General features: G+C 40.7%; 1 protein-coding gene across 1 annotated transcript in view; it reads left to right on the top strand.

The window, feature by feature from the left end:
- Positions 1–3,795, top strand: part of cat (catalase) — a 48,981-nt gene extending 45,186 nt beyond the window's left edge. The window contains exon 13 of the mRNA XM_078548863.1: positions 954–3,795. Coding sequence (XP_078404989.1) covers positions 954–1,007 — 54 coding nt within the window. The 3' untranslated portion in view covers positions 1,008–3,795. The remainder of the gene's footprint in view (positions 1–953) is intronic.
- Positions 3,796–14,548: the final 10,753 nt, after the last annotated feature.

The following is a 14,548-nucleotide window of genomic DNA, read 5'->3' as shown; positions in this document are numbered from 1 at the left end:
AGTTTGGGTCTGCCACAGGTATCAGTCGCTTTCTTAAATAGCCTGGTTGCTTTTTTTTTGGGTAGACTCCTATTGCCTTATATCTGCTAGAAAAATAATAGGACATGGGAATGTAGCAATGAAACTCTCCTGTGACCCACAGTGCATCTCAATCACCTGTACTTTATTAATCTTTCAGAAAACAGACCGAGTTAACAGTAGGTGAGGTACTATTTTGATTCACTTCATAACCTGCATTATTCCACAGTAAGAGAAGTAGACACAGCCTCTTTGCTAACCCATAGAAATCAGAAATACCAATGTCCTAGTTGTCTTTTTAATGGACAGACATTGTTATTGAATTGGCCACTGTTTTGGTAATTACTTTGCAATGATTGCATCACCACCTCATCTGCCTATGGATGGCCAAGCTAGTGTGCACTATCTGGAGTAAATGCTGCCTTTGAGGCAAGCTTCAGCCTTGAACACATTGAAATCAACTGCATTCAAGTCATCTCTTGGAAGGATGATCAAAGAATTTCAGACTATGACAGTTGCTGGAGAGGGAATATAATTGATGCCAAGAGTAAGGAGGTTGTGATGAGGGGTACAGAGACTGGCTTCAGTTTTTCCAGTGTTGACCTAGAGAAAGTTGCAACTCAACCTAAATTGAATATTGGACAACATTGAGGCAGCGTTGAATTTCCAGTATTCACAGATTATGGAATGAAGCTTTTGCAGTATGAAGTTAGTACCCTTACTAAAAGCATTTTATTGTTTGCAAGCTATGGTAAGTGTTTCAATTCTTAACCTCAAAATTCAGAGATTTATAATGGTTCAAACCCTGCACATGACCATCATCATATGCTATATATGTGATGAGAGTCAGATCTTTCCAGCAGCTTGTGAGCAGGTGCATTTTTTTTAAAAAGCCTTGGTAATGGGTGCTAATATTGGGTGTCTTCCTTTTACAGGCAGTGATCAGAACCTACAGTCGTCATCCTTCAAATGACAGGTCAAACCTGTGACGGGTTAAGCCTGAAGTGAAGTGCCACCACTGCAACAAGTTTCTTTAATGCAAACTGACCAGACCCAAATAGGCTTCAGTTATTAACTATGATTGTGTAACTGATGATCCCTAACCTTCAAATCTTGTAACTCAAGAATTTTCTTTTGCATATTTTGTTTAAAGACTTTTTAAAAATCTTGTCTAATTAATGCTTGCATTTATAACCAATCACGCTGAGTTTCTCCTCTTTCCTCCTCCCTCTCACTCTTTCCCATTTGCAAATTCTAACCATTACTTGCTCCCAGACTTAAGATACATGGTCTTGGAGATTAGCTTTTTTTTACTGTGCTTCAAACGATGCATCTGGTCACATGATGCCTGGTTGATTTGCGGCACGTGTTTGGCTGAGAATTCATATCGGGCAATCTCCAATGAGCTCTTCTACCTCCACTGCTTACTTTTAGCAACACTTTTGAAGATTGTTCTCCATGACCCCAACTAAATGCCTTTTAACACTTATTCTTATTACATAGGTTAAGGCTTCTGCTAAGTATAGCTTTGAATACCCAATGTGCTAGATTCTCTGTCTTTGTTCTTGCAGTGAAGTACAGGATAATAACTTGGCTTATAATGTGTCAGCTATATTGAACAATACTGTTTTTTTTATATAACCTGGGAAGTGGGATGCCAGATAAAGGATAAAACTCAAATTAATCTATTAATGAAACTTACAAATACTGTTGCAAATACAAACTAACTTATGGAATTAATAGTTGTGGCTCAATTTATAGCACTTTCACCTCTGAATCTGAAGGTTTAAGTCCCTTTATAGAGATGTGAGCACTAAAATCTAGGCCAATGCTCCAGTTCAGCACTGAATGAGCACTGCACTGTTGAAGGTGCCATCTTTTGGGTGAGATGTTAAACCAACGACCTGTCTACCCTCTTGGATCCCTGAGCACTATTTCAAAGAATAAATGGTGTCCTCCATCCTTCAACCAACACACTAAAACTGATTATCTTGGCATTATCACATTGCTGTTTGTGGGAGTGTGCTGTTGCAGATTGGCTGCTACGTTTCCTAAATTACAGCAGTGACCCTCTGTGTTTTAAATGTTTTGGACTGTATGTTGTGTTGAATTGTATCCCTTCTGACTTGTTCAAGTCTAATTTCGCATTAATGTGGTAGTGACTGCACTTTCCATTTGTAATGTCAAAGCAGTTTAAAAATAGGTCATTGCTCAGCATCAGTAAACATGGAGTAAAAAGTAGCAAGGACCAATTTAGTTATTGTGAAAATCTAGTTCCATTTTAAGCTGTCCAAAAGGTTGAATAATGGTTAAGAAAGTATTGTGATTCAATAAAGAACTTATATTTATGTAGCATCTGTCAAACTCAAGACAATACAAAGCACATTTCAGCCAATTAAATACTTCTGAAGTGTAGTCACTGTTATAACATTAAGAAACTTGGCAATCATTTTATTCCATAAGCAGCAATGAAATAGATACCTTGATAATCTGATTTTGTGTTAATGGCTGGGGGGTAAATGTTAGCCAGGACACTGATGCTCACTCCCCTGCTCTTCAAATGTGTGTGAGAATCTTTTACAACCACCTGAGAGGGCAGCCAGCATCTCACCCGAAAGATCTTGGAAAATGAATATATTGCTGCAGAGCCTAATCGGATGTAGCATGGTGTCAGGAGATGAAATAATGCCACCGGATCAATGGCTGCAGGCTTAAACTTCTTAGTTAATTTGACAATGTTAAAAATAATGCATAGGGGAAAAAGTTGTACTGAGATTCAAGCACAGCATAAGCTAGTTTTTAAAAACCAGTCGGGGGACAAAAAAATCAGCTTTTCTTAGCAAACACTGTTCATGGTGTTATTTTACATGATGATAGCATGCAGTTTCCATCCCTCACTCTTCATAAAGGTTTGAGGAAACTAAACACCACAAGCATTTGTGGGTTTATGTGGAGCCTTTATCATTGATTAAATTTTTGCAGAATTGGCAAGTACAGTTTGGGTAAAATTGAATTGGCTTATACAATACTCCTTCAAAGAAACAAAGTTGTTTTAAATTTAGGATCAAGAGGTTACTGAGGCTCAAAGTTAGACAATGGTGTCCTGATATTTTTAGCTGAGACTTAAAATTTATTTTCATATCTAGTATGTACTTTGACCAATGTGTACTCTTTCTGGAATTATATCGCATACATTTGCATGCAATATTTCTTCTAGCTGATTTGCTTAATTATTAATATGAAAGTTAACCCAATCATAACTGAAATAAATAAACAAATACAATGTGAAAGTGGTAATGTGAACTAGGAATTTGTGACAACAAATCAAGCCTGAATAGGCAGCAAAGTCTCCAAATACAAGAGAAGGAAGCCAATAATATTGCCTGAATGCATAATTTGAAAGTCTTTTCAAAAGCGATATGAGAAAAAACTTTTTCATGTAGTGAGTGGTTAAGGTCAGGAATGCTCTACCTGAGAGTGTGGTGGAGGCAGGTTCAATTGAAGCATTCAAAAGGGAATTAGACTGTTATTGGAAAAGGAAGAATGTGCAGGATTACAGGGAGAAGACAGTGGGATTGCATTAAGTGAATTGCTCATTTGGTGAGATGGTACAGACATGATGGGCTGAATGGCTGCCTGCACTGTAACAATTCTGTGAAATACTTCTCCAGCAAAACTGAAAACTTACCACTGGAAATTAAATTTGTATCTTGGTGGAGGTTATTTTTAAAGCTTAATAAAATTACAAGAATGTGATTGATTACATCTAGACAACAACATTTTGTGTGTTTAAATTGTTTCTAAATATTTTGCATTGAAGCCAATGCCTCCGAGAGTCCTCGGGCTTAAGTTCTAGAGCTTCCAAGAGACATCACTGTCAGCTGAAGAGATTTAACAAGTAACAGGCTACAGTTCCCAGTACACCAGGCCCAACTAGAACTATTTTGATTGACAACCAAAAATAGTCATTCACTGAACATGCTATGGCTTTTTTGTTTTGGTCCTTTCTCCCACTGCACACCCCCTGCCCCCCACCTCCTCCACTCTAATACATAAATGGAAAAGTACTCAGGGTGAGAATCTAACTTTTTTATTGAAGTAATGTCCTTTAAAAATCAATGTAATTATAATTGAGGGGAGTATTTTTAACATGGAGAATGTTATATGTGTGACAAATGAAACTTCATACTTTAAAATTTGATGGTTTGCAGCATTAATCTAAATTATTTACACCACATTCACTTTTATTGCATTAAGCTCAGAAATTAACAGTAGAAAGAACTGCAACATTAATAAAATTTGGCAGGATGTTCTGAAATAAAAACATTTGAGAAGAATGTTTTAGCAGTATTAAGTGTTAGGAAATAGAGATAATTTAAATTGTATTTGTGGGTGTTAGGAATGAGTTTTAGTTTTAAAGTAAGTTTGATTTGTATTTCTGTATTTGTGTTAAGAAAAGGTCAAGTTGAGCTTTAGTTTCACTTTAAAAGATGCCTGCATTTCTAATGACTTTTATGACTCCTAAAGAGAAGTTAAGCAAACAAGAGTAGAAAAAACAGCTGTTGCCAAGCAACAGGAGTCCAGAGAAGCAGGCCACACACACACACACACACACAAACTAAAGAAACAGCAGTTTTGAGTTAAGTTTGAAGACAGCTGCCAAGCAGAAACAACTAGAAGGGACAGATAGCCAGTCCCAAGCTAAAATTGGTTGAAAGTAGCTGCCAGAGAGAGAGACTAGAGCAAAAGGGACAGATAGCAAGTCCCAAGCTAAAGAAGAATATCCCCAATTGCAGGGGAGTGGAACAGGAGAAAGTCCCAAGAAGATCTTCTAGTCAAAGGGAGGACAGGAACTTGGGAAAGGTGCTGTTAAGTGAAGTTTGAGGAGTAGAGAAAGGCTTAAAGAGATAAAGGCTTCGGAAAAGTCCGAAGGTCCAAAGAGACGACTGAAGTTCTGTAACTCTTTGCTATGGGCATGTGAAGCAGTGGTGTCCTGTTGACAGCTGAGTTGGTGAGAGTGTGGAGGAGAGCTTGAACGCATGTGATGACCCAGGCAGAAGAACATTGGAAGGAGAGTTTGAAATCCTGGAGGAGAACCCTTGCAGAAGGCATCTGAGAGAGGGTGTCGGTTTGGGAGAAGATTCCAAATTGAGTTCATGGAAAGTGGAGATTGCAAATACTCATGTGAAAGACGGAGTTCAGTGAGACCTGTTGGCTCATGGTGTAACAAGCATCTGGGAGGAGTTGATGAGAGATGCATAGCATCTGCCTGGAGTGGCATCTGTCATTTGATTTCAGAGTGTGGTGTGTCTGACCACGCCGCCTATTGGTTTACATGGACTGTGTACCTACTGTGAAAATTAGAGTATAAGAGTTTTTGTGACTTGCTTTATCCTTACAAATCTGTATATATCTATAAAGGTATAGTTGTGGATAAAGGAGCATTGTAATATAGTTTATCTTTTGTTAAATAAATGTTTTATTCTTTTGTTAAAAGTTCATTAGCTGACTCCGGTGACTGTTCAGGAGCCACTCTCCACATATCTAAACAAACAGATAAAAGTTAGGATCTATTAAGCCGGGTTCCAGCCTGGGCCCAGGCTTGTCGAGTTGTAACATCAGCTGGGATCATAATATAAGAGTTACAAATACTTTTATACCTATATAATAGATTAATTCATATTTACACAACAGATGAACAGTAAAGATCAAATATTGCCCGCATAACGTGCAGCAATTTATTTATGTGACTGCTACATGAAGGGAATTTTCTATGTAATGTATATATCCAGTGGGCAAGGGAAAAAGGATTATCTTTCATTCTATAATATCTTCATATCCTCAAGTCATCCCAGAGCTCTTTGCATCCAGTACAGTACTTTTACAGTGTGATCACTTATAGCCAATGCCAGCAGCCAAATAATGCAGTAAGCTGCCACAAGCAGTTGAAATTCATGTCATAGTGGGATCAATTTTGTATCTTGAAAGCTTGCACAAACCTATTTCCAAATTAGTGAGATGAAGATGTGAAGTCTTCCCCCACTCACACCACAGCAACACACCTTGCAAAGGTGTAACTGCTGACTCAGCATAAGCAATGCCAAGGGAGTTCTGATGATATCGATCAATATGTTACATTCTGTTGGTGCACGTCACATAGGGTTATAGATACAAAGCAATCTTAAAATGTTGACTGCTTCTGACCTAATCTCTAGCTTCAAACGGACAAGCTTGTTACAATCTGTAGAAGTCTGTAACTAACCAATTAAGCAGCGCTTGACCTGAACCCTCAGTTTAGTTAAACTTTCCAGCCTTATGTGGGCACAGATCCATGATATGACCTTAGCAAAACAGCACAGAATAATACATAGAATAACATTTAGTTGACAAGACTTAAGCTGAAAATTGAGGATACTTTTCTTGGCTTTGCCACCTGTGTACCATGTGCCCATTGATACAAACCTGTAATTCTCAGTCTCTGCCCCTTTTACACATGATGTTTATTCCAGTCTGGCCTAGCAGGTTGGGTGAAGGAAGCTACTGTAGGAGATGCATCAAAATATGCTAATAACATGAGACCATTGTTACATGTGTCAGGTGTAGCTCTTTCCAACCCTTACACCAGGCCAATGCTGCACTGTTAAGATGCCAGTATAAAGTGATATCCAGAACTACTAGGTACTGAGGAAAGGACCAAAAAGGAGCTTGATACAGCAAATGAGATTTCTGGCCATTTGTCTTCTCACACATGGGTTGTAACAAGCCTTTGTGGCAGTAGTTTTCATTTATTCATTCATGGGAATGACTATATTTTGGAAGAAGATGTGGCGTACAACAGGGCAGACAGGATACATAAGTAATTCTCCTTTCTCACATCTCGCTATTGCAGCTAAAGAGGTGGCCAGAACTCTCTTTGGTAAATGGTTAATGCATGTGGAGGATCTGATTTTGCACGTAAATTGAGACGGTGGACTTAATGGCATAGATATTTGTGACCGTGTAGCTACCTGTTATACTGGGGATAATTCTGGATATTGCTGTACTTGCAATGGCACTGCACCAAAGAAGGTATTAATTGATTGTGGGGATCTGCATCCATGAGCTCTAAATCAGCTTGGAGCCAGAACCAGTGCAATCCCACTTGCTTTAGGACACCTACTGCTAATATGCAGTTGAGAATTGGCACAGCCAATGATTACATTGGTTTCCTGTGCCCTCAAATCTACATTGACCTCCTTCCAAGCATGTTGCAATGCCATGGAGTGGCACAGAAAGTAACCCTCCTTGAAACCATCTCATGCAGCAGCAGATCTCCAACAGACGTCAAAGTGGTTGTGTGGTTTACATGCACTTATGTCATTGTATTTATTTTTTTATTTTGTTGACTCTTGTTTCTCGATCCCTTACCTCTTCAGCCTTGGTAAAGATTTGTGATGGGTTAAGATACTTTTTGAGCTTTTCCACAGGCTTTTAGAGTTTTTGTCTCCATATTGTGGCATTTCTCTTTTAATTGTCCCTGGTGTCTTTAAAATTCAGACATGCAATTTTCTATTACCACCACTGGTGTGCTTCCTACACCTGCTCAAATTTGCACTTGCATTTCTGAATAATTATGCAAATAACTAATGCAAGGAATTTGAGCACTATTTGCACTTAACAGTTCCTTTGGGGTTATCATTGGTCCTTAACTATTTAAATATACATATATAAACCAGTAGATGGCAATTGGCCCATTTATCTTTTTTTAATTCCTTCACGAGATGTGAGCGCCTAGGCCAGCATTTATTGCCCATCCCTAATTGCCCTTGAGAAGGTGGTGGTGAGCTGCCACCTTGAACTGCTGCAGTCCATGTGGTGTAGGTACACCCACAGTGCTGTTAGGGAGGGAAAACCTACAATGGTTAGTTTTTAATTGCTAGCAAGACGAACTATTCATAAATTGAGCCAGGACTTGCTGTCTCCCTCCTCCCTGGCCCACCACTGAAAAAACAACAACAGGAATGCAATTTAAGAGCAGTAAAACTATATTTGTAGATTAAAGGGGTGCATAAAAGTACAAAAACTATTAAAAATTAAGAAAACAGAAGCACAGATCCTGGAAAGCTGAAATCAAAACAAAATGCTGGAAATAGTCAGTCTAGGCAGCTTCTGTGGAGAGAGAAAGAGTTAATAGGCTGAATCTTCCATGGAGTGGCAATCACCATTGCGTTTTTGTGTGGTTGGGGAATGTTGGGTGGTGGGGGTTGGGGTTAGTTGGGATGTGGGGTTGGGGGGGGCGGGTGATCAGGGGGTTAGTTGGGGGGAGGTATTGGGTGGTCAGGGGGGTTGGGGGTGGGAATTGTAGTCATGGGGTGGGTGGTCGGGGCTGGGGGGTGGGGGGGGTGAGGATAGTTGGGGTTGGGTGGGGGAGGTTGAGGGATGGGGTTCCAGTGGGGCTCAAATCAGTACTATAGTTACCCAGGAGTCAGAAGTGGTTTTAATCCTTCTAACTTTTCCTGTGTAACTATTCCTGTAAGACAGTTGGAACCATCTAAGGACTGATTTAAATCACAGTATCGGAGGGTTCCAGGTGTAGGATAATTGCCCATCGGAAGTTTAAGCTTCCCAGGTAATTCCCATGCAGTCCTTGTGTGGGGACCTCTGGGGATCCCCAGCACCATCTTCTGGGGTACCTCCGAGGTACAACCTCTCCTGGGCAACGGAAGCTCTGGGCTCATGTTTCAGGTCAATGACCTTTCATCAGAAGTGGGAAAAGTTTAAGATGTAATAGGTTTTGAGCGAAGGGTCCGGATGGGGAAGAAGAATAAAAGGTGGAATGCAAGAGAGATTAAATGGCATCGGTGTTGGTGGTGCAAAAGCAAAGGGAGATTAATGGGATAAGTAAAGAAACACAAATTGTTTTTTGAGGAGGTGAGAACAGCACAATGGTGAACAGCTGCCAGCCAAAAAACAAAAACAGGAGAAACACGAGAGGAGAACCAAAACCAGCAAAGATAAAAAGAAGCAAAATGGGAGCAGAGGCTATGATCCGAAATTGTTGAAATCAATGTTGAGTGCAAAAGACTGAAAAGTGTCTAACCGATAGTTGAGTTGCTATTCCTTGAGCTTGCATTGAACTTCACCGGAACACTGCAGGAGGCCGAGGACAGAGAGGTCAGAGTGTCAGCAAGATGGGCAATTAAAATGACAGGCAACCATAAGCTCCAGGTCATGCTTGCAGACTGAACAGAGATATTCTTCAAAACGCCCATTGAATCTATATTTGGTCTCCCCAACATCGAAAACCACGTTGTGAGCAGTGATGCTAAACCAAATTAAATTGAAAGAAGTGCAAATGAATCACTGTTTCACCTGGAAGGAGTTTTTTGGAACCTTGGACAGTGAGAAGGGAGGAGGAAAAAGGATAGGTGTAACACCTCCTGCGTTTGCATGGAAAGATGCAGTGGGAAGAGGAGGGGATGTTGGGTTGTGATTGAGGAGTGGACCCGGGTGTCATGGAGGAACCAGCCCCTTCAGAATGCTGAAAGGAGAGGGCAGGGAAGATGTGTTTGGTGAATGCATCACACTGGAGGTGCTGGAAATAGGGGAGGATGATCCCATTGAATATGGAGCCTGGTGAGGTGGAAGGTGAGGACAAAGAGAGCTTATCATAATAGAAGGGAAGGAGGAACAGCAGAACTGCAGGATCATTGTCGATGACCCTGTCAAACCCGATGGGGAGTGGAATACTCAGCTGACAGAAAGGAAGACATATTGGAAGCACTGGTTACATTGCCCAAACAGGTGTAATAGAGGTGGAGAAACTGGGAGAAATGGAGTCCTTACAGGAGGTGGGGTCTGAGGAAGTGTAGTTGAGGTAGCTATGGGAGTCAGTGTGCTTATAGTAAATATTCAATGACAGCTTATTCCCAGAAGTGGAGACAGGTGTCAAGGAAGAACCACATTAAGGTGAGAGAAGGGTGGAAATTTGAAGCAAAGCTGATAAAATATCCCAGTTCAGGGCAAGAGCAGAAAACAACACTGATACAGTCATCAATAAACTGGAAAAAGAAGTGAGGGAGGAGGCCCAAGTGAGACTGGAACAAGGAATATTCCAGATATCTCATATAAAGAGAGGCATACCTAGGATTCATGTGGGCACTCACAGCAATGCCTTTTGTAGAAAGTGAGTGAAGTTAAAGGAGAAATTGTTAAATCTGAGAATAAGCTCAACCAGGTGGAGGAGGATGGTGATGAATGGAGATTGGTTGGGCTTCCATTCCAGGATGAAATGGAGAGCCCTCAGCCTATCCTGGCAGGGATGGTGGGAGAGAGAGATGGGACGAGGGACTGGTGAAAAGGAGATGATTAGGGTCAGGAAACTGTTAAAGTGACAGAGGGCATCAGAAGCGTCAAGGATGTAGATGGGAAGAGACTGGATGAAGGACAGAAAATGAATCATGATAGGAAGAAATCAGTTCAGTGGGGCAGGAATTGGCTGAAATGATGGCTCTACCAGGGCAGTCTGTTGTGGATCTTGGGAAGGAGGTAGAAACGGGCTGTTTGGAATTCGGGATCTATGAGTAGAGGCCATGAAAGGAAGATCTCCAGTGGAGATGAAGTCAATGACAGCCCTGAAAATGATGGTTTGATGTTGAAAGATTGGGCCATGGTCCGGTGGAGTTGGAGAAAGTGCCAGAGTTGACTTTCATTTCAAGGTCGGCTCACCAGACAACAACAGCACCACTCTTGTCAGCAGGTTTGATGATAACGTTCAGGTTGAACCAAAGAGAGCCCCATACAGGAGCTGCTTAGTAATTCTGTGATCATCCATGTGGGAGACATGGCCTTCCCATCGAAGTTGAACTTTCTGGAGGGTGGTCTCCAAGCCGTTGAGCCCAGCACGATGGAGGATCTCTTTTTTGTGATTTTGTCCTACCATTGAATTCTTATGACGGACCTCAGATAACACTGGTGGAAGCGTTCCAGAGCTTTGATGTGGCATCTATCGCAGATCCAGGATTCTGCGCCATACAGCAGGGTGGTGAGGACAATGGCCTGGTAGAGTTTGATTTCAGCCTACAAGTGGTGATACAAAGTTAGGTGGGAAAGTAAGTTGTGAGAAGGACACAAAGAGGCTGCAAAGGGAGATAGACAGATTAAGTAATTGGGCAAGAAGGTGACAACAGATGGAGTATAATGAGAGGAAATGTGAAATAATGGACTTTGGTAGGAAGATTGGAAAAGTATTTATTTTGGTATTCGGTGGGATTTTGATTCGAAGAAAGTGATTATGTAGGTACAGCAAGCAATTAGAAAATAGTACCTTAACCTTTATTGCAAGGTCATTGGAATTTCCTTAAGTAAGTCTTGCTGCAATTATATAAGACTCTGATTAATCCACTTCTGGATAAGTTTGTACAGTTTTGGCCTTCTAATTGAAGGAAGGATATATTTGCCTCAGAGGGGGTGGAATATGTAGTATAAGGGCTTGGCATTCATGAGTAATGTCGCACTGGGTACTGTACCACCCACACAGTGATGTACGAAAGCACGTGATCCAGACCCAGTGCTCAGTGTGGTATTGAACAGAGACGGGTTAAGACCTAAGCATGGAGATAGATCCTAGCCTATGCACTTTACTGTACATATGTAAATAGTTCTACTTGTTAATAAAGACTTACTGTTAAATTATTGAACACTATGAAGAATTCTTTAAGAGACATGGTTCTGTAACCAACACCTTCCCAACATGGTGGCAGTTGGGAATCAAAAATCTTCAATGTCACTAAAATGCTGAAACAAACCAAGATGCTGGAAGACTAAAAAACTTCAACAAAAATGCTGACCTGAGAGAAGCTTCCAACTGAAGCTGAAGATGCAGAGAGACTTCACCAGAGAACGCTTCAGGGAAAAGGTTTGGAAGCTGAAGGCAGCAATTTTTACTGCAGCAGAAGACTCTATTGAATCTCCCTTGGAAGCTCAGCTTCAGAGCACAGAGGCCACATCACCTGCAAGGGTGAGCTAAATCTTTCAAAGTTCCAGGCTGCAGCTAGTCCTGAGAATCCTCCCCCTAATTCAGTGTCAGAGGTGCCATTGAAGAAAAGGCCATCACTAAAACCCAACCCCCCAGTTGGAGCCCCAACATGTGGCCTCCGAACTTGTAAGATCAGAAAAAGAATTCATTATTTAAATCTCTCGCAAATATTGCTCCTGTCCAGCTCAGAAAATGGCAAACATAGCTTTAAATGCAAATGCCTCGTTACTCGTTACAGCAAACTTCAGAATGAAAGAAGTCGGCACACAGCCAGTCCAGGTAACCATTGCTAACAGTCTTCTTCAAGAAGCATGCCATCCCTATTTTGCGGACCCCGCCAAAACTGGCAAGCACAGGAAATTGCTTTGTCCTGGAGTTAATGGTGATGCCATCTTGGAGACCTGTGAGCTCTTAAAGTTGCACATACAATTTAAACATTTCTAACACGGATCACAATTCAACACTTCCAACTCAATCTGGACTAATCCAAGGGCCAAACACAATTGGAAATGTGGCATCCTTGAGAAGCGATTTTTCACATTACTGGAGTACACCGGATTTCAGTAAAAAAAAATCAGAGGAAGCCCAGACTACTGCATTTTTATACTTGTTTGGTGATCTGGCAAATCACATTATCCTAATGCAAGGCATTGACTGATCCACAACCAGTTTGAGGAACAATTAACAGCCTTTGATGAATATTTTAATCTTTAAGTTGAGGATAGTGCAGAGCTTAATAAGAGGCATTGAAAATTCCCAGCAAAGTGACAAAAGGAGAAAAAAAATTAATACTCAAAAAAACCACACAAAGGTGCCCGAGGGGCAGGGAACTTTCCAGAAGTCCCAAAGGAATTCCTTTTTGAAGACCCTGACAAGTTTCCAGAATGATACCAGCAGCTGGCAGTGAACGACAAGGAAACAGCCCTATGGCAGGTGGCGCAAGATAAAGCAGAAGTAAAATCAGTAAAATGTTCATATCAAAGCTGACCTGGAAGATTTGAAGTGCAAGATTCAAACTGAGTATATACCTTTGAAAATGCACATTAAACTACAAAGACTTCAAACAACCAAAGTGTTCGAGATCTGAACAAACAAATTTCAGAGACACCACAAAGGTACCAGGAGGAATTAACGACCCTCAATTCCATGGTTGGCAAATCGAAGCGGGAGTTGGAAAAACTCAACCAGTTGTACAAGCAGGCACAACAGCAGATAGAAAAGGTACTCAAAGAAGTTACAGCCTTGAAAGGCTCTTAAGAAACAAGACTCTTTGAAGAACCAATATGTGTCCCTGGAAAAACACAAGGAGTTTAAAAAAAGACATTGAATGCTACTTCAGAAAACACTGCATTGGAGCCATCAGTATTGACAAAGAAATACGCTGAAACACAGAGTGAGAAGATGAACAAGAAAATAAACAGTTGAAACAACAGCTAATTGTCCTTCAAGATCAGATTCAAAAATAGTACATTGCCCTTCAGCAACATGATGGAATAAAACTACCTTAAGCAGTAGAATGGCAGAACAGCAGAACAAACTCAATGAGACTCTGGTAAATTACAAGAAAATTCAAGATGAAGTTATTGAGCTTTGCAATGAAAAGGAAAACCTGTTGAAGGACCTTCACATGCTATAAGGATCCCTCAGGTCAGGGTTTATTCCTCTAGAACATCACGAAGTGAGACGAAATGAATTTAATGCCACCCTGAATGAACTGAAGAGCCAGTTGGCAAAGAAGATTCAGGAATGTTCCATATTCCGGGAGGAAGCCGAGAGTTACAAGGGGGAGGCTGCAGTGCTAAACGAAACAGCTGCACATTTGGAAGGAGCCCAAAGAGAAGTACAAAGAGATGAAAATCACGAACATACAATGGTAAGCGAAAGCGAAGATAGAGGTTCTCACTAAGAGCATGAAGTGCCTCAAAAACAATTGGCAGAAGTGCAATTACAAAATGTAACAGAATAAAGGATAGAACAGAGGAATTATACTCTGCCAAGGAAAAACTGATCAGTGTCAAGAATCAACTTTCATGCATGAAAGATAAGTTTAAGGAATACTGAGAACTGTTGAGAACACTGGGGTGATGCTCATAGGAAGTAGAACACTTGAAAGAGGACTTGAAAAGCTTAAATAACAAACTTGTAGAAACAAATTCAATAAAGATAGATCTTCAGTAAAAACTTGATGGGCTTCAAGCATCAGATATCTCTAGTAAACATCGTGAGAAATGCCTGGAACAGGAGAAGGAATTGCTGAAGTATCAGAACAGTTGCTTGAATACAGAATTAATAACCAAAACCAATGAAATTGTTGGATTCTGATCCAACCTGAACAACATGATGGACGAGATGTGTAGTATGGAAGAACAAACCCAAACTTTGAAAGCAGTTAAGGAGAATTCTAAGAAACACATTGAGGATCTAACGAATTAACTGAAAGAGTCTAAACAGGAGTCAGTGACCAGGCAGGAAACATTCCAAACAGAACTTAATGCCCAGGTGAAGTTGTCAAAC

The sequence above is a fragment of the Cetorhinus maximus genome, chromosome 9 (genome assembly GCF_964194155.1).
Source record: "Cetorhinus maximus chromosome 9, sCetMax3.hap1.1, whole genome shotgun sequence".
Classification (NCBI taxonomy): domain Eukaryota; kingdom Metazoa; phylum Chordata; class Chondrichthyes; order Lamniformes; family Cetorhinidae; genus Cetorhinus; species Cetorhinus maximus.
The sequence above is the reverse complement of the archived record's forward strand: the minus strand, read 5'-3'. Positions and strand labels throughout refer to the sequence as shown.